Raw genomic sequence first — 18483 nt, forward strand, 5'->3', positions numbered from 1 at the left:
AAGTGAGGCAATTTGTGTTTGTTAGATGATTTCTATGTTGTAACAATGCTTTTTGGCAATACATGTTATACCGTTGGAAAGCCTGTTTTCTTACCTTTCCAATTGTTGCCAATATGTCTTTATTTATTACACTTCAAATAATCCAATCCACCAAGCAACACCAAATAAGAGTCAGCAGCAAAAAAAAGCTGTTTGGCATTGGCAGAGGAGATTTGTCACATTTTTCATGGGCGCACCCCACATACTCATCTCTGGGGCGCACCCCACATACTCGTCTCTGGGCGCACCCCACATACTCGTCTCTGGGGCGCACCCCACATACTCGGCTCTGGGGCGCACCCCACATACTCGTCTCTGGGGCGCACCCCACATACTCGGCTCGGGGGCGCACCCCACATACTCGGCTCTGGGGCGCACCCCACATACTCGGCTCTGGGGCGCACCCCACATACTCGTCTCTGGGGCGCACCCCACATACTCGTCTCTGGGGCGCACCCCACATACTCGTCTCTGGGGCGCACCCCACATACTCGTCTCTGGGGCGCACCCCACATACTCGTCTCTGGGGCGCACCCCACATACTCGGCTCTGGGGCGCACCCCACATACTCGGCTCTGGGGCGCACCCCACATACTCGGCTCTGGGGCGCACCCCACATACTCGGCTCTGGGGCGCACCCCACATACTCGGCTCTGGGGCGCACCCCACATACTCGGCTCTGGGGCGCACCCCCACATACTCGGCTCTGGGGCGCCCCCCACATACTCGGCTCTGGGGCGCACCCCACATACTCGGCTCTGGGGCGCACCCCACATACTCGGCTCTGGGGCGCACCCCACATACTCGGCTCTGGGGCGCACCCCACATACTCGGCTCTGGGGCGCACCCCACATACTCGGCTCTGGGGCGCACCCCACATACTCGGCTCTGCTGCTCCTTCCACAAATGCATGTTCCTCACAAATGTGGTACCATTGAAAAGGTAAGAAAACAGGCTTTCCAACTGTATAAGATGCATTGCCAAAAAGCATTGTTACAACATATAAATCATCTACAAAACACAAATTGCCTAACTGTGCAATATATACCTGGCCGCTAAACCCTCAGAACTGTTACAGGATGTGTATTTTGTAAATTGTGTAACTTTTATTATAATTGTTGTATCTTTAATACTTTTTTATGCAAGCTTCTTAGTTAACATTAGGCTTTGGCTCTTTTCTGCTGCAACAATGTACATGTCCCCTCTGTGGGACTAATAAAGGTATTCTGATTCTGATTAAAAACAATTACAACAGTTTTGCTCGATTTAGTTTAATTTTGTATTCCCCCCTTGAGGCCCTTTATGAATTTTAGAAGACAAACAACACTGCAGAAACATGAATGTGAATCTGTGAGCAGCAGCGATTACATTGAACAGTCTGAACAAGCACTTTGTCACAAACTTAATCAGTTAAATGCAAGTGAATACATCCTAATAAATTAGATTTGGACTTTTAGTAGCACAAGTTGCATGTTGGCAGACTATAGCTGTCGACCGGAGCTTTAAGTATAACAGAGAGGACGATATGCTTTGTCAGTAGATAAATCCTCCAGCCTAAAGCACAGCACAACACAGAGGTATCATCACGGTGAAGATACTTACTTCTTGGCTGGGGTCCCAGCAAACTGCAGATCTGAGGGGAGGGGGGGCAGAAGCACAGAGATAGTTGAAAAACAGAAAATAAAAGACAAGTATTTCTGCTTTAGAATCCATTTTCCCTCGAATTATACATAATTTCTGTTATGTAACATCATCTATTCACTCGTAAGTAACACTCAGATGTGTGAACTTCTTCAGAAAGCGAAGTTTTTATTAATTTAATGGTTCGTTCTTGAAAAGAAAATGTTTTAATGCAAGAGCGAAAAGAAATTAAGTATTGAAAGAGTCATTATACAAGATTTAATTGGAGCTATTTCATAAGAAATACGGTGAAAAGGTGTGTGTGCATGCACTCAAGGCTGGCCATTTCAAGTGTTGAATTACATAAATGTTCAACAAATAAAATACCACAACTCAAGTGTCTTCCCCCCCCCTTCTTTTGCTGCCACATTCAGCTACTTGTGTGCATGTTTCTCGACACTCACTGCCCACGAGGTTGGCCAGAGAGGAGTCGAGGTCGTTGGCTAGCAGCTTCCCTCCGTGATGGATGGCCATTTGAGGAGGAGGAAGAGGTGCGTTGTGTGTGGGCATCGTAGGCTTCAACAGGTCTCCTAGAGCATCAAAACCTGGAGGACAAATGGATGCATATGTATAAGTCAATAACTTTACACAGGCTGGTAAAAGCATCATAAGGCGCTTTCACACCGGAGTACTTTTCCCAGTATTGTTCCGATATAGTTCCGAAAATTCACACCAAATAAAATCCGGAACTAGAACTTAGTTCATGAGAACCTTTCCACCCCCTTTTCAGTCCCTGCTAGAGAGCAGGGACTTTCATGGGAGAAAAAGGTTCCCATTTCTGATTGGCTGGGCGGATTGCAAACCACGCCCCGTAAAACTCAAAAAAAGTTTTGTGAAGCCGCCATTTTATTTGCTCGCATTAGCATTATTAGCATTAGCCCAGCGCACCAACGCAGAGAGACTAACTTATGGCAACACAAAATAAAACGTGGGAGCGGTGGAGTGATGAGGAGGTGTCGGCGTTCTGGCGATTTACTCTGAAGCCAGTCCCCAACTCTGGGGACTTCCGGCCGGGGACTTCGGGTGGCAGTATACGCCGTGAAGTGGTTTGCGGCCTGCCAGTAAACCCAAAGCAGAAGAAGAAGAAGTGACGCCAGCGGCTTCATTTGACTAATCCTCCCTCAGGGAACTTATTCCGGTGTGAACGCGATCTGTTCATCAGAACTAAAGAGTTCTGATGAACTAAGTTCTCATGAACTAAGTTCTGATGAACTAAGATCTCATGAACTAAGTACGGCAAAGTACTTGGTGTGAAAGCGCCTATAGAGACAAGAGTAGATGTTAGGATGTTAGAACAGCCCACAGGCGCATAGAGGAGGAGTTAGGAACAAACATATCAGATTATTCCACATCATATCTTTGTTATCCAAACTTGGAAAGGAAGCAGTTGTCAAAAACCCCAAAACACTGTAAAAAGTAAGGAACACATTTACAGTGTGTCCGTCTGCTTTGATGTTAGCGGCAAAAGTCAACTAGCTTACTAGCTAAAGTAGTAATTGAGCTATTCTACAATATTTTCGGGGGCTACAGGAATGAATATACCAAATAATACAATATCAATACACTACTGCATATTAAGGAGTGAGGTAAAGTTAGCATCTGTCCAACTTACTCGCGCTTAAGTTAGCGCTACGTTCGCTCAAAGTTCCCTTTCAAAAGCATAGTGCTATTTGGTTCATCATATTTACATATTTTACTGTTTTTGATAAAAGGGAGCTTTAACAAAAGAGTTGGTCCTAATCCTAAAAGCCAGTTTGTTTGTAACCGAAACTAAAGGCTTTTAAAACAAACTCATGGAGCTAACGTTAGCTTTAATAGCTTCTTAGCATCGGGAAAATCCGTTGTTGGAGCTGTTGTGTCTTTTTTTAAAACACTGGCTACTTGATATGATCTTGAGGGCTAAACCTGCTGCTGTTACTGTAGCTGCATATTTGCTAAATGAAGATAAATACATCGCAGACCTAACAAAACATACCAAATTGGGGCGGGGCTTCATGAGCGATCAAACTAATCAAACTGTGTGTCTGGAAAACGAATGTTGGAAATAAGGAAAGTTTAAGAGCAGAAGCAACTTATTTCAAAAGGCAATAAATATTAAATCTAATGAAAGCCGACTTCACTTCCTGCCTAATTTGCCACACTTTTCACTTACATTTGGACCACTTTAATAAAGCCGCGCTAGACGGTTTTGATCTGAGAATATTGCTGAGCTGTGCCTCCTTAATGTGAACTATCAAATCTCACTGATAGCCTCGCTGTTAATTGAATTTGTCCTGCTCTATTTTTAGCATTTACCTACATGGGGCAGATATTCCTGTTTAATGCAGACATACTGAACCAAGACTCCTTTATCACGGTCATGCAGCAGCTAGCCCATAATCCCTGACTCAGTAGCTCGCGGCGCTTGTTTCTAGATGATTGATTTATCTGTTTGTAGCTGCCATGTACTCACTCTGACTCCTAACAGTGATTCGTTTCGAACATGTGTGTGTTTGTGTTTTATTAGACAGAGTGTCCACGGCCGCTAGGTGTGTGTCTGTGTCTGTGTGTGTCTGTGTGCGCGCCTGTGAACAACTCCCAATGTCAACATTCATCCAGCTAATGGCTCAGTATTAATCTAGTAGAAACCTGGAGGTGTGACAGTGTGTGAAAAGGGGTTACCATGGCGAGTAGTAGAAAGGTTTTTTTAACAATTAGTGCATTATTGTTTCCTCACATCATCCGAACAATGAATACGTAGAGACACGTAGCAGAACTAAAATGAGGTCAGGCACAAGGCGACGATACAAAGCTGAAACGAAACAAGAATGTGCAAAATGCAAATAGAAGAAAAACCAATGTCTCCGCAGAACACAGAGGAGGAGAAAGCAAAATAGAAAGAGAGGCAACTGACTGTGGAGAAAAAGGGGGAGGAATAATATTTAGTTAGGAAGTGGCGTGCAGGTCTGACAGTGGTGCTGACACAAGAGGTTCAGAAAACACTTTTCCTGCTAGCTGAGCAGATGGGAGAAAGGGAGGGAGAGGGAGAAGCAAACGGAGACAATCTTTTTAATTCTCTTCACTCTTATACCTCATGCATTTTCTCCATGTTCATGTTGCGATAAAACACTTTGGCAATGTGGGTGATTCTTTGTGGGTTTCTCAGCGTTGTAAAGCCCACTGAATTTAATTGAACCAACGGAAAAGAGGCAGAGATAAAAGGGAGGAAGAAAAGAAACAAGCTCTCTCAGTAGATCACACACACAAGGCAAAGAGAAGAAGGAGGAAGGAGGAGGAGGAGGAAGGGGATGAAGCGAGCACTGAGCGTTTTATTGAACCGGAGGATAATGCTATCAGTGTTAGCTTAGGTGTTTCAGCAGAGGATTTGACAGTCAATAGAATTTAAGATCAAAGGGAAGCGAGGAAGTAAATCCATGTCGTGTTCAATCCCGAAACACGGGAAGGCAGAAATGTGTTACTTAATACCATTTAGTTGGATTATCTTAAGCTCTTTGCAGAATACCTGACATGCAGGATTCATCTATTTGTTGCCATTCCTAACAGGTTTATAGACACAAAAAGACCTGTGCGCAATTGTTGACACCTGGTGTAGGAATGGAAGCAAAAAAAGAGTCTTCTCCGTTTTATCACAGGCTGCAATAGTGATGGATTATACAACATGTTTTCGATGTTTCTACGCCTGTCAAAGCTGCCGTCCCAAAAATGTTTGAGCAGACTCGAAAAAATCTTTTCCTGAAATCAAGGTCTCGTTTTCGAAAAGGTAGACACAGGCAGGCTTTCGGGGAAGATAGAGAATTATACCAGATACGGCAAATGCATTTATAGAAAGATGAATTTGCTCAAATAGAATAAATAACGTCAGCAATTTTCTATTGAAAACGCAAGCTAAACTGCATCCTTGAGTCTTGGTAAAAAATGTAAAATTAATATAATTGTAGGGGTTGTCAAAAATGAGGGCAGAGAACAGATCTAAATGAGGCGAAATAAGAAAACATTATAAAATACATCACAACACAAGTAATCTTCCATAACACAAACATGAGTGGTGCATCATTCAAACTTAAAGGGGCCCTATTTTGCTAATTTTCAGGTTCACATCAGTACGTAGTGTCTCTACTTTAAAGAGTCCTCTCCTGCTGATGTTCAGGTGTACATCAGTATGTAGTGGCTCTACTTTAAAGAGTCCTCTCCTGCTGATGTTCAGGTGTATATCAGTATGTAGTGTCTCTACTTTAAAGAGTCCTCTCCTGCTGATGTTCAGGTGTATATCAGTATGTAGTGTCTCTACTTTAAAGAGTCCTCTCCTGCTGATGTTCAGGTGTATATCAGTATGTAGTGTCTCTACTTTAAAGAGTCCTCTCCTGCTGATGTTCAGGTGTATATCAGTATGTAGTGTCTCTACTTTAAAGAGTCCTCTCCTGCTGATGTTCAGGTGTACATCAGTATGTAGTGTCTCTACTTTAAAGAGTCCTCTCCTGCTGATGTTCAGGTGTATATCAGTATGTAGTGTCTCTACTTTAAAGAGTCCTCTCCTGCTGATGTTCAGGTGTATATCAGTATGTAGTGTCTCTACTTTAAAGAGTCCTCTCCTGCTGATGTCAGGTGTATATCAGTATGTAGTGTCTCTACTTTAAAGAGTCCTCTCCTGCTGATGTTCAGGTGTATATCAGTATGTAGTGTCTCTACTTTAAAGAGTCCTCTCCTGCTGATGTTCAGGTGTATATCAGTATGTAGTGTCTCTACTTTAAAGAGTCCTCTCCTGCTGATGTTCAGGTGTATATCAGTATGTAGTGTCTCTACTTTAAAGAGTCCTCTCCTGCTGATGTTCAGGTGTATATCAGTATGTAGTGTCTCTACTTTAAAGAGTCCTCTCCTGCTGATGTTCAGGTGTATATCAGTATGTAGTGTCTCTACTTTAAAGAGTCCTCTCCTGCTGATGTTCAGGTGTATATCAGTATGTAGTGTCTCTACTTAAGAGTCCTCTCCTGCTGATGTTCAGGTGTAATCAGTATGTAGTGTCTCTACTTTAAAGAGTCCTCTCCTGCTGATGTTCAGGTGTATATCAGTATGTAGTGTCTCTACTTTAAAGAGTCCTCTCCTGCTGATGTTCAGGTGTATATCAGTATGTAGTGTCTCTACTTTAAAGAGGTCCTCTCCTGCTGATGTTCAGGTGTATATCAGTATGTAGTGTCTCTACTTTAAAGAGTCCTCTCCTGCTGATGTTCAGGTGTATATCAGTATGTAGTGTCTCTACATGTCTCCATGCTTTAATGTTCAAAAAGCTCTTTATTTTTCTCATACTGCCTGTGCTGCACCACCCTCTGTCTGAAACCACTGCTCTGATTGGTTAGCTGGCCGGCTCTGTTGTGATTGGTCAACCGCTTAGAGATGTCCCGCCTTTTAGCCTATCACGTAAAATGTGTTGGAGAGCTAGCCAATAGAAGCGCTTGTGTTACGGAGTGATGTCACTCTGTTAAAGAAGTAAACAAAGGAGTCCGACTTTGGGATTTTAGCCTTTGCAGGCCATTGACATGCATTAAATCATATATAACGCACTACAGAGAAGGAAAACCCTAAATTAAAACCTAAAACTAGGTATTCAACCCTCTGTACAGAAAATATATCCGTGAAAAGTGGATATTAAAAAACATTGGATTCAGAATACAGACTCTGCAGTGGAGAGGTTGTATATTGTGAGGAGGTAGACAAAAGAGAAGGAGAGCAGATGGAAAGGAGTTGCCTGGGTGATTCTTGCCTTGTGAAGTGTGATGGGGAGACGATGAGGGAGAAACAGAGAGATTAAATGAACTGAGAGGGGAGGAAGGTGGGAGGAGGAGGGTGCGAATAAAAACAAAACAAACGAGCAGCAGCAGACAGATGGAGCAAAACGACACGTTACAAACACTAATGTAGAACGACACATGTGGACGCATAAAGACATGTAGACAATGCATGAAGGGAATAAACATGCAGTACAGTAGCGCTTTCACACCGGAGTACTTTCCCGTTTAGTTCCGATAGTTCCTGGGATTTTGCGTTCACACCAAAAAGAGAACTTAGTTCAGAGAACTTTTACCCCTTCCGGCCGGGGACTTCGGGCGACAGTATACGCCGTCAAGTGGTTTGCGGCCTGCCAGTAAACCCAAAGCAGAAGAAGAAGAAGTGACGTCAGCGGCTTCATTTGACTAATCTTCCCTCAGGGACTTATTCCGGTGTGAACGCAATCTGTACTTAGTGCCATGGGGGAACTAAGTACCACACACACACACACACACACACACACACACACACACACACACACACACACACACACACACACACACACACACACACACACACACACACACACACACTTCTGAGAGGTGCTGCCAGTTTCCCAGATGGTGTATTGTTAGTGGCAGCTTCAACACAGGCTCTATTATTAGCAGGAAGTTAGTCTGTCCAACAAACCTCCAACTGTTACTTCTGAGCAGAAGAGTTTAACGGGGTTAAGTAACAACAGAGCGGGCCAGAGCAAACAACAGATTCTGCACTATTCAAACGTTTCCATTCCAAACGAATGGAAACATTTTCGATCTGGCAAATGTTTGAAGAGGCAATGGAGCAGCTGTACAAATGAAAGTAATACTCCTAATAATGATGACAGTAATACGTCAGGAAATAAATTCCTGCTTTCGGCCAGGAATTTAATGAAAGCCTCCATTTAGATTTTATGATTAGTACAATCTCGCTCTGTATGATAATGCAGTTTGGATTGAGTTACATAAATGAGCTTTGAACAACCTGGTGTCGAACAGCTGGTTGATTAAATCTGTAACATTTCCACTAATGCTAATTAATGAGCAGCGTCAGTGTGACAACACACTGATAGAGACTGACAATGAGTTTGATCCTGCAATATTAAGTTAAAGGTGGGGTAGGGAATTCACTTCAGAAACACTTGTTATATTCCATGGAATGCTCTTAACATCCCGATAGCAATGAATATCTTAAGTGCTTTGTCAATAAATACGTAAAAAAATGTCATCTGTGGAAGCCGTGGCGCTGTAAAAAGCACGACCAATCATCTGAGCCGGCTAAAGTAACTGGATGGCCTACCTGCCTGTCAGCCTTCCATCTGGGCACAAACTTATCTCGTGCCCTCATTGGTCATGTGCGCGTTCGTGTGTGTTGGAGGAGGGGCTCTGTAAGGAAGTCTTTTTTCGGATAACGGCAAATAAATATATAAAATGTAATATTAATAGCTTTGTACATGACAAAGAATAGACGACTATTTTATCTAAGGATCAAATTGTCAAGTCGTCAAAGTGGCGGGAAACTGTGGTAGTAAAAGTAAGGACGAGTAAAGTCTGAGTGGACATTAAATTGCTTGGTTTCTTCCAATAATTCATTATAAATTGGCTTTTTGTGGTATGAATATCAGCCTATTTATAATACTGTAAGTACAAAAATGTAAAAATAACTTTCAACAGTTTCCTTAACCGAACCCTACCCCACAATAGCACAAGGTGTGTCTTCAAAATGTAAGAACAAATACATTTCCTATGTAAATACCTAGCTTTGGACGCTTTTAGAAAACAAGCAACCCTAAAATAAAGAATGACCACTTAAGAAAGATTTTTAGCTGAAACCACAAAGGTTAAATCTGGCGATTTTCTTTTAAAAAAAACAATCGTCATTGCCAAAAACTCCCCAAAAGCCAACAGGAATACACAGTCTGATTTAATCTGTTGAGTACTGTTTATTCTGATTAAAACACACTTGTTGTTCTAGGGAATAGTTACTGCAGCACTGATGTTGTATAAGCTTTTACATCTAAAAATAAAGAATACAGCGCCCATGACCATCATGAAGAAGGAACATGTCTCCCTGGGTAACAGTTCGCTGTGCTATTATTGGAAACATTAATAGACACTGAGGAATTAGCTATATAAAAAGACTACAAAAACAATCCCTTAGTTCTGGTCTTTTCATAGGATTTATTAACAATATGTATTGAGATAAAGGGTTGTCTTTTAATGAATGAAGCCTCTGTACTTTTAACATTTTAAACCTACGAAAAATCTACCTACGGGTACAAATGAATAACCTGAACTTCTTCCTCCCTTGATGATAAAAACTGTCTTTGAACGACCTCTTCAGATAGTCGTTGTGATCAGCTGTGCTTCCTGTCGATAACTACCTCCGCCTTAAAGATGAAATGCAGTGTGGGAACGTCTCGGGACCCCAAAGGGTTGAGAAGTACAGAGATTGATTGTGTCAGTTGCTGAGAGGTTAAAAAGAAAGTAAGCCAATAAGAGGGCTCCGAGCCAAAGTCCCAGACCGGCAGCATTTCAGAGCGATCAGTCGAGAGCTGTTACCAAAACAGGCAGAGAAACAACAGCCAGAGGAGCTGAGAGAGAGGGCTCCAGTTTTTTGAAGATGGAACAATTTCACACACAGATATAGGGAGACCTATATAATTGATGTATCATGGTTTATAATTTAATGTAAAGACGAAGATGGCTGAACTGTTCAGTGTCAATCCTGTGGAGATGGAGGTTATACATCTCCAAAATCATGTTCAGCGTAAGTCTCGGCAAAACTCACAACGTTTCTGGAGCCTTGTAGACCCAGAAAACTATAAGAACATTCACCAAGCAGCACTGAACAACATGGCTGCTTTATTTGGCTCTACATACCTTTGTGACGCAGCTTTCTTCAACTAAACTTATTAAGATTACGGTTGGCATTTAAACGATGCATGATGGGCGATTAACCAGAAACGATCCCTTTCCATTGATCATGACTCAAATCTACATTATTAAGAAATATACCAATATCTTTTAACTGTTTGTTCTGTAGATTCATCATGTAGAAATTATCTTTGATTGCCCATATTTAAAGGATTTGCAGACCTGTGTAGGAACCCAGAGATAAAAAACGGGTTACCAAGTTAGGAAAATCAGGTCTGGGATCAGTTAACTTTTGTTCAATCAAGTAAATAACTTGTTACAGCACAGTTTAATATCGTCTATACGGCTTTGTCTGTGCTTTTCTTAGCTGTTCAAAGTTAGAGGGTTTCTGAAATGTAACTAGTTTAAATTTCCCGTAAAAAATTGGATCCATTATTTTTGACACAGTCCTGAAAAATTAGGAAAGCTGAGTTCTTGAAAGTGAAACTTACTGCCAAATATTCTTATTTTTCTTCTACTTTCTTGTTATTTAGTCCACATGTTCTACTATGATAGAGAACTCCTCAAGATTGGAGGTGTTTTCTCTTCTCAAATTGCTTTCAAAATCCAATAAAAGTTAACTGATCCCTTATCTATGGGTTTTGAATCCCATTTTGCAAAGTTAGGGTTACTTTTATTACGGTATTAGATACTAGATGCAAGAACTCAAACAACAGGCTATGTGAGAAAGCAAACACCCAGAGTCAGAAACAACAAGTCGCCCAAGCTAGTCAGAGTGTTAATGCTACGCTTGTGCTGCCAGCGAAAGGTTTTTAGTTTTCAGTCAGAGCTGGCTTTACCGGCTGCAGGTTGTGTGCCGTTGTTACTGGGCGCCGTCTTATTCCCAAACACGGCATCGAAATCTACGGTCATGGTGGTCTGCTGGTTCTCCAATCCTGAGGGAGGCAGTTATAAACGTGACCGATTAAAAACCCTGTTTGGGTGTTTAAAGGTCACCTGTTGTGCAAAATCCACTTGTTCCTGTCTTTTCTACATAAACATGTGTCCTCTCTGTGTAAAGACATTCTGAACGTTTCAGGAAAAAAGATTGGCTCACTTTTTTGTCCTGATCCATTTATGCCGCATTTCCACTGCAGCGCGGTTTAAGCGTGCCGTGACAAACCCGCCCCTTTTTTGTTGCGTTTCCACTAGGCGTAGTTCCGGCTAACGGGTACTTTTTCACAGTTTTTCTGGCCCTTCACAATCCAGGCCAACAACCGGGCTGAATATGCTAAACTAGTGAGAGAATCGCTGGCAAGGGAGCTACAACTACAACATAATGAACATATTCGACCGTGATTTAATTGTAATACACGTTTCTAAATGATGCCGAAGTAACAACATACTGATACCGGTTAGTAAAAACCATGAATTAATGCTTTGACAAGTCTGCAGACAGACGGCAGGCGTAAAACCTTTTAAAATGCGTGTTTTCTGAATGGAGATCGGCTAAGCTAACGTTATATATGCTCCGACCGTCCACACTCACAACAACGGCCTATACAGACATAAATAAACCAGCGACTGTATTCGCCATGACACAGGCAGTCTGTGGTTTGTACTTGTTTAACTTTTGTCTAGTTTCTGAACAGATATGAGGAGCTGTGAGCTTGAGTGCTAACAGCTAACGGCTGATGTTGGTTTTCTGTGTTTCGCATTGAAGATGACGTCACGGCTCCGCCTACACTGCGTTACTATAGTTACTACCCCAGTTCCTAAACTGTAATGGAAAAGCAGCATAAAGTGAGCCTGGCCTAACGAGGCCTAACTATACCGTACTAAGCCGTGCGAGGCCTGCAGTGGAAAAGCGCCATTATATAAAAACCTGTCTGAAAATGAGCTGATTAGATTTTGGCCACTTTATGATGTCATAACGATGTTTTGGCTTGTGTAACCATTAGCCAATCACCAACCAAGGTAACCCCCCCCCCCTTATCACCTGAATCTCCTCCTAGAGCACCATTGAGTTCTTTGTAACCAAATGTCTCTCAGAGGGGCGTGGGGAGGGGCTCCTTATTTTCATCTAAAGTAACAGACAGAGAATCAGCACTTTGGAAACAGGGCTGAAACAGGGGATTATGGGTAATGCTGCAATGATCTGTATTTGGAGGCAAACACTTCAGAGACATGTTTTGTATATATATATATCTGAGACCTGTAATATATTGAGGAAAAACAGCATAATAGGGAACCTTTTAAAGAGACAGTTCAACCCCAGATAACTGTAGATAGAAACATCAAATTGTTGTTTTCTTGTAAAGGATCCTGCCGTTAAACTAATCCCATTAGATGAGCAACATAGACACTACAGTCTTCAGCGTATTGTTGCTTAGTAACTTGGGATTCTGTAGAGGAGAGTTTCACAGGAGAGTTAAGCTGTGCATCAGAAAATCCACCGATGCACCTCCTGTTTTTTTTTTGTCTCCATCAACATCCCAGCTAGAGATTCGGGCTTGAAGCCTCAGAGAGCCGTTGTCTTTGTGGCTTCCAGGAAACAAGAATAAATACACCCCGTTCACAAGACCCACAGAACAAAACAATGTCTGTTGTGACAACTAACCTTTCAGGAAACATCGCAGCGATTCAGAATCATGATCTGGACTTGATAACGATGGCATAAAGAAAAATGTACTGATTTATAGTAAAGCAGATGGTGTTTTTTACTTATGTGACCGAAATATAGCATCTTCAGACGGGTAGCTTAGCACAAAGACTGAAAACTGGCTTTGTACAAAAACATGCTATATGCCACTTGTTTTATTCATACGAAACCTACAGGGGTTTTATACCAAACTATTTCCTACCCAGGCACAGTAGCTTCCTTGGACTTACAAGCAGATTGTACGCTGTAATTACCATTTTCTTATGTGACGCAACTAGCATCTTTAGACAGTTAGCTTAGCACAGACTGAAAACAGAAGGAAACAGCTTGCCTGGCTGTCCACAAATGTACCTCAACCAAAACAACTAACACATTAAGTGTTACAGGGCATCATGTATCAAGATGTCTTGGCTAGAAACAGTACATTTCTTGGACTAACAAGTTAAATTATCCGGCAAAGTTCCCCTCATAAAAAAGGCAGTTGTTGTTTTCCAATTTGGCTTTTGAGATTCAACTTTGGGTTATATAGCTTCTGAGGAGCCAAGCTAGCTGTTTCCATTTATTTCTAGTCTTTCTAAGCAAAGCTAACCAGTTGTAGCTTCCCATGATCCTCATATAAACCTTCCTTTCCAACTCTCTGCCAGAGAGCAAAGTACATTTCCCAAAATGATAAACTATGCCTTTAATAAAACATGTTCTCCATTCTCCTGCCCGCCTGAACACTTCATCAGCGAAAGCCCGAGGCCATAAACGTCAGAAACACTGAAGTATCCTTTGTGTTGTTTTGGAGAAAAACACATGGGATCGTTATCTCTGCTCCTGTGTCAGAGCCACTGAGAGTGTGAGGGGAAGATATCTGAGTGAGAAGCAGCTCTGACTCTGAAGTCTGGCCAAATGGCTTCCGTTTAATCCTCTGTCATAAAGCCTCGTAATACTCCTCACTGCTTCCAGATGCATCTCTGTGCTACATTTTAATCTACAGCTAAAATGTCACCGTATTCGAAAATAGAAGGGGAGATACGGCAAAGCTAGGAACGAGGAGAGGGTGCAGGATTCGTTTTTAACAAAAATGCTTCTCAGTGTAAACGCCTGAAATGCGTGTCTCTACACAAGACACCGGCTGCGTCAAGCAACGTTAGTTTCTGAAGGAAAGGAGGGGATGATGACGGGCGGATGGATGGTTTATATAGAAAGACAAACGAAAGGCTCGACAGATGGACGGGCAGACATGTGATGTATGGCCGGGCAGAGGGAGAAAATCCCTCGAATGCCGAAAAAACACTCAGACATAAATGGGTGTGTGTGTGTTTCTCAATGTCGAGTAAAGCTGCTCCAGAGCCACTATTTCAAGCATGCTACGTCATCGAGTGCCGCCGAAGGACTGTTCCAATGTCCAGCATACTTGGAATTCTACCGAGCCCGGCGTACTTAGTTTGGCGAAATTTCGAGGCTGCACATGTGTAGACTCCGCGGTCTTAAAATCCCCACAATGCTTTCCGCATGGACCAATTTCCCGAAATCTGTGGCGGACAATGTAAGGCGGGGCCTCTCATATGACGCACACTTGCTCGCCTGTTCCACTCTTCGTTTTCCGAATGCCAGGAAGTATTCTTGCCTCGCTTCTGAAGCAAGATGCTCGGAAGACATGTGCTACCAAGCAAGCGTACTCGCGATTGAGAAACACCCCGCGTGTATGTGTGTGTGTGTATATGTGTGTGTGTGTGTGTGTGTGTGTGTGTGTGTGTGTGTGTGTCGTACCTCCCCAGGCACTGTTGGCAGTGGAGATTGAAGGGTTGCTCTGCACAGCGGGGATGAAGGCCGGCTGAAGATCAAACAGGTCACTGTTCAGATTGGGTACACTGAAGAGAGGGGAGAAAGAGGGATGATGAGGGAGGAGAGAGAAAGTTGGATGGAAAATATGGGAGGATTGGAAAGAGTGGAAAGGAGAGGAGAATAAAGGGCCGAGAGATGAACGAGGGAAAGAAAAAGGTAAAATAAATCAAGGGAATAAGTCAGCCAGAGAGAAAGAGAAAAAGAAAAGAGAGGTAAGGAAAGACAGATGGAGGACAGAGCATTAATATTTAATCAATCGAGCATAAATAGCAAAAGTCTCCACTAAAAATGTTCGTTCGTCACAGATAGAGATTAATCCTCGCTCTCTAAAGGGCTGTGAAAACTTCTACTGAGCAATAAAACAGTTGGGAGCGGTAAATCCAGAGCCTGTAACCGTGGGCATGTTGGAGATACATTCTGTACCGATTATCAAGAACAAATAGTCTCGTTGTAATTCTATTACAGCGGGAATCAGACGGGGTTAACGGCGGGACGATGTTCTGAAGGATATCTCAGAATTGACTCGGGTAGTGGACTTTACATACAGTCACATTACAAAGTGTTTATTTATAGTTTTCTGTGATTCAATATCGCCACAATATAGACATTTTACTGTAACTGCTGTGTGTTTTTAATAAAAAAGTAAACTCCTGCGATTCCTTTTAAAGATGTTGAATTTGCACCATCCTCCGTTTTATGCACAATTTCATCGTTGTACCTTTAATCTAAATGTATTTGTTTGTGTGTAGGTACCAGGGTTCCGATGGGGACCCTGATTTTATGGGGGGGGCTGTGACGGCCCCAGAGCCTGTGTGCAAGGTGTGTTACAGGTCTTACGGTGGGGTGGAGCTGAAGAGGCCAAAAAGCGCGATCGCGGACACCTGGCCGGCGCCGAGGTGCTATTAAGCCCAGCTGCCGGAGTCAAGGAGGCCCCTGACTCTCTCCAAGCCGGCCGCATGAGGATTAACACGGCGATCCTCTCCCCTCGTCCATCTATTTTGTGCATTATATTTAACAGCCACAATAAATGTGCCGTGGTTTTTGAAAACTCGTGTACGTTTGGTTATCTTTCCGTTGTGGCCTACGAGCCGGTCATAACACATGTCTACTCTAAACTATTTTGTTTGTTTTATGTCTTTTACTGGCAACTGTATTCTGTGTGATATCAATGTTCTGTGAAATGTCTAAGTGAAGCCCTTTGGACTGCACTTATTGTATCAAAGGTGCTATACAAATAAAGAGTATTATTATTGTGTGTGTGTGTGTGTGTGTGTGTGTGTGTGTGTGTGTGTGTGTGTGTGTGTGTGTGTGTGTACCTGTTGGCAGACATCGTGGATGTGAACAGCTCCGGGGTGTGTGTGACGTGGTTGTTGTTGTTGGCACTGCCTATCGACTGGCTGCTGGGGGAGGCAGAGGGGGGGGTCGACATGCCCATCTCCTTCAGGCGCTGGTCCTGGAGGACAGGGAGGAAAAACAACAATGAGATTTACTTCAACAGTGATATAACCTCTACAAAAAGGTATAAGAGTTTGGTTTCCAAGTGTATCCATCCTGTTAAAGGTCACCTATTATGCAAAATCCCCTTCTTCATGTCTCTTCTACATCAACATGTGTCCCCTCTTCTTCATGTCTCTTCTACATCAACATGTGTCTCCTCTTCTTCATGTCTCTTCTACATCAACATGTGTCCCCTCTTCTCCATGTCTCTTCTACATCAACATGTGTCTCCTCTTCTTCATGTCTCTTCTACATCAACATGTGTCTCCTCTTCTCCATGTCTCTTCTACATCAACATGTGTCCCCTCTTCCTCATGTCTCCTTCTACATCAACATGTGTCCCCTCTTCTTCATGTCTCTTCTACATCAACATGTGTCCCCTCTTCTTCATGTCTCTTCTACATCAACATGTGTCCCCTCTTCTTCGTGTCTCTTCTTCATCAACATGTGTCCCCTCTTCTTCGTGTCTCTTCTACATCAACATGTGTCCCCTCTTCTTCATGTCTCTTCTACATCAACATGTGTCCCCTCTTCTTCGTGTCTCTTCTACATCAACATGTGTCCCCTCTTCTTCATGTCTCTTCTACATCAACATGTGTGTCCTCTTCTTCATGTCTCTTCTACATCAACATGTGTCCCCTCTTCTTCATGTCTCTTCTACATCAACATGTGTCCCCTCTGTGGAAAGAGACTCTGAAAGTTTCAGGAACAAAGATTCTCTCTCTTTTTGATCCATTTCTATAAAAACCTGATTTTGGCCACTTTATGATGTCATAACGATGTTTTGTCTTGTGTAACCATTAGCCAATCAGCAACCAAGGTAACCCCCCCCCCCCCCCTTATCACCTGAATCTCCTCCTAGAGCACCATTGAGTTCTTTGTAACCAAATGTCTCTCAGAGGGGCGTGGGGAGGGGCTCCTTATTTTCATCTAAAGTAACAGACAGAGAATCAGCACTTTGGAAACAGGGCTGAAACAGAGGGGATTATGGGTAATGCTGCAATGATCTGTTTGGTGTTTGGAGCCAAACACTTCAGAGACATGTTCTGTATATATCTGAGACCTGTGATATATTGATGAAGAACAGTATGATAGGGGAACCTTTAAGGGTGTGCACAATGACACGTCCAAATAGCTGTCCCAGTACATCTATTTGTTAAAAGCCCTTGTCAAACATTTCACAGCAAATAAGCCCAATGAGTAAAAGCAGACTTTAAATGTGTATCCTTTGGTGATATTCAGACCGTCCTTGGCTTAAGATTTAATACTTAAAGCCAGTCCTGCATCTAATTACATTTGTAAAGGTAGTTTATATATTTAATTTTCTGTTGCCAAGGTGTGGTTCAGCATACTAGAGCTAGAGAGAAGAAAGCTACCTAGGAATATTTTGTAGTGCCTCTTAAACTGCATTTGACCCGGTACTGATGAAACTCAGCTGAAATGCAGACGGTTGACAGATACACAAGCATCAGCAAGGCCCCCCCCCCCCTCCCCGCTCACACTGAAGCAACGTCAGGAACAAACCTGTAATTGGTTTTGGTGTTTGAGGAAAGCGGAAACGCTGCCGATATTCGCAGTAAATCAAACAAGTTAACGTCTCAAAGTAGAGGTAAGAAACCAACCTGGATAACGCAGGAAAGAAAAGTTATTTTACAAGCTGTGATATCTCTTTGAAGAAGCTGCTACACATTAGAAAACACCTCCCTTCCGCAGACTTCCATTTCTTGCATGAATTTGAACATTTAGCTTCAGGGTCAGTTTGATGCAGGCGGGGAAATCTGACTGAAGTACTTCCTTATCACTCTGACTTTACATGAGACCGCTAGTAAACATCGATAAAATGCTAATTGAATCTATAATAGGTGAGCCATTCTGCTCCTCTGTACAGGGTATATGGTACCTCCACTGTTTTTCTGTTTAATCCCATAACATCACATTGAATTGCTTTATTGATTTGATTTGAACATTCTCGCCGTTTTATTGCTTTTTCGTGCCATCTGCCTACAGTACATTTCCCGCTGGATCTTCTTTACTTTTTCTGCCGCAGTGACCTAATTCCTCCGCGGGGATCAATACAGTCGTGTCTTATCACGTGGGGACATGTACTAGGAAATAACA

General features: G+C 42.7%; 1 protein-coding gene across 2 annotated transcripts in view; it reads right to left on the reverse strand.

Moving 5' to 3' along the window:
• The window catches only part of LOC117535437 (phosphatidylinositol-binding clathrin assembly protein-like), a 29027-nt gene extending 12603 nt beyond the window's left edge, over positions 1-16424 (reverse strand). The window contains exons 1-5 of one of the 2 annotated variants that reach the window (XM_034199890.1): positions 16185-16424; positions 14794-14894; positions 11234-11329; positions 2124-2264; positions 1642-1672 (exon numbers count right to left, since the gene is read on the reverse strand). In XM_034199890.1, coding sequence (XP_034055781.1) covers positions 1642-1672; positions 2124-2264; positions 11234-11329; positions 14794-14894; positions 16185-16303 — 488 coding nt within the window. In that variant the 5' untranslated portion in view covers positions 16304-16424. The remainder of the gene's footprint in view (positions 1-1641; positions 1673-2123; positions 2265-11233; positions 11330-14793; positions 14895-16184) is intronic. The other variant, XM_034199889.1, reaches the window with a different exon arrangement.
• Positions 16425-18483: the final 2059 nt, after the last annotated feature.

This window comes from Gymnodraco acuticeps, unplaced genomic scaffold (assembly GCF_902827175.1).
Source record: "Gymnodraco acuticeps unplaced genomic scaffold, fGymAcu1.1, whole genome shotgun sequence".
In the NCBI taxonomy this organism is placed as follows: domain Eukaryota; kingdom Metazoa; phylum Chordata; class Actinopteri; order Perciformes; family Bathydraconidae; genus Gymnodraco; species Gymnodraco acuticeps.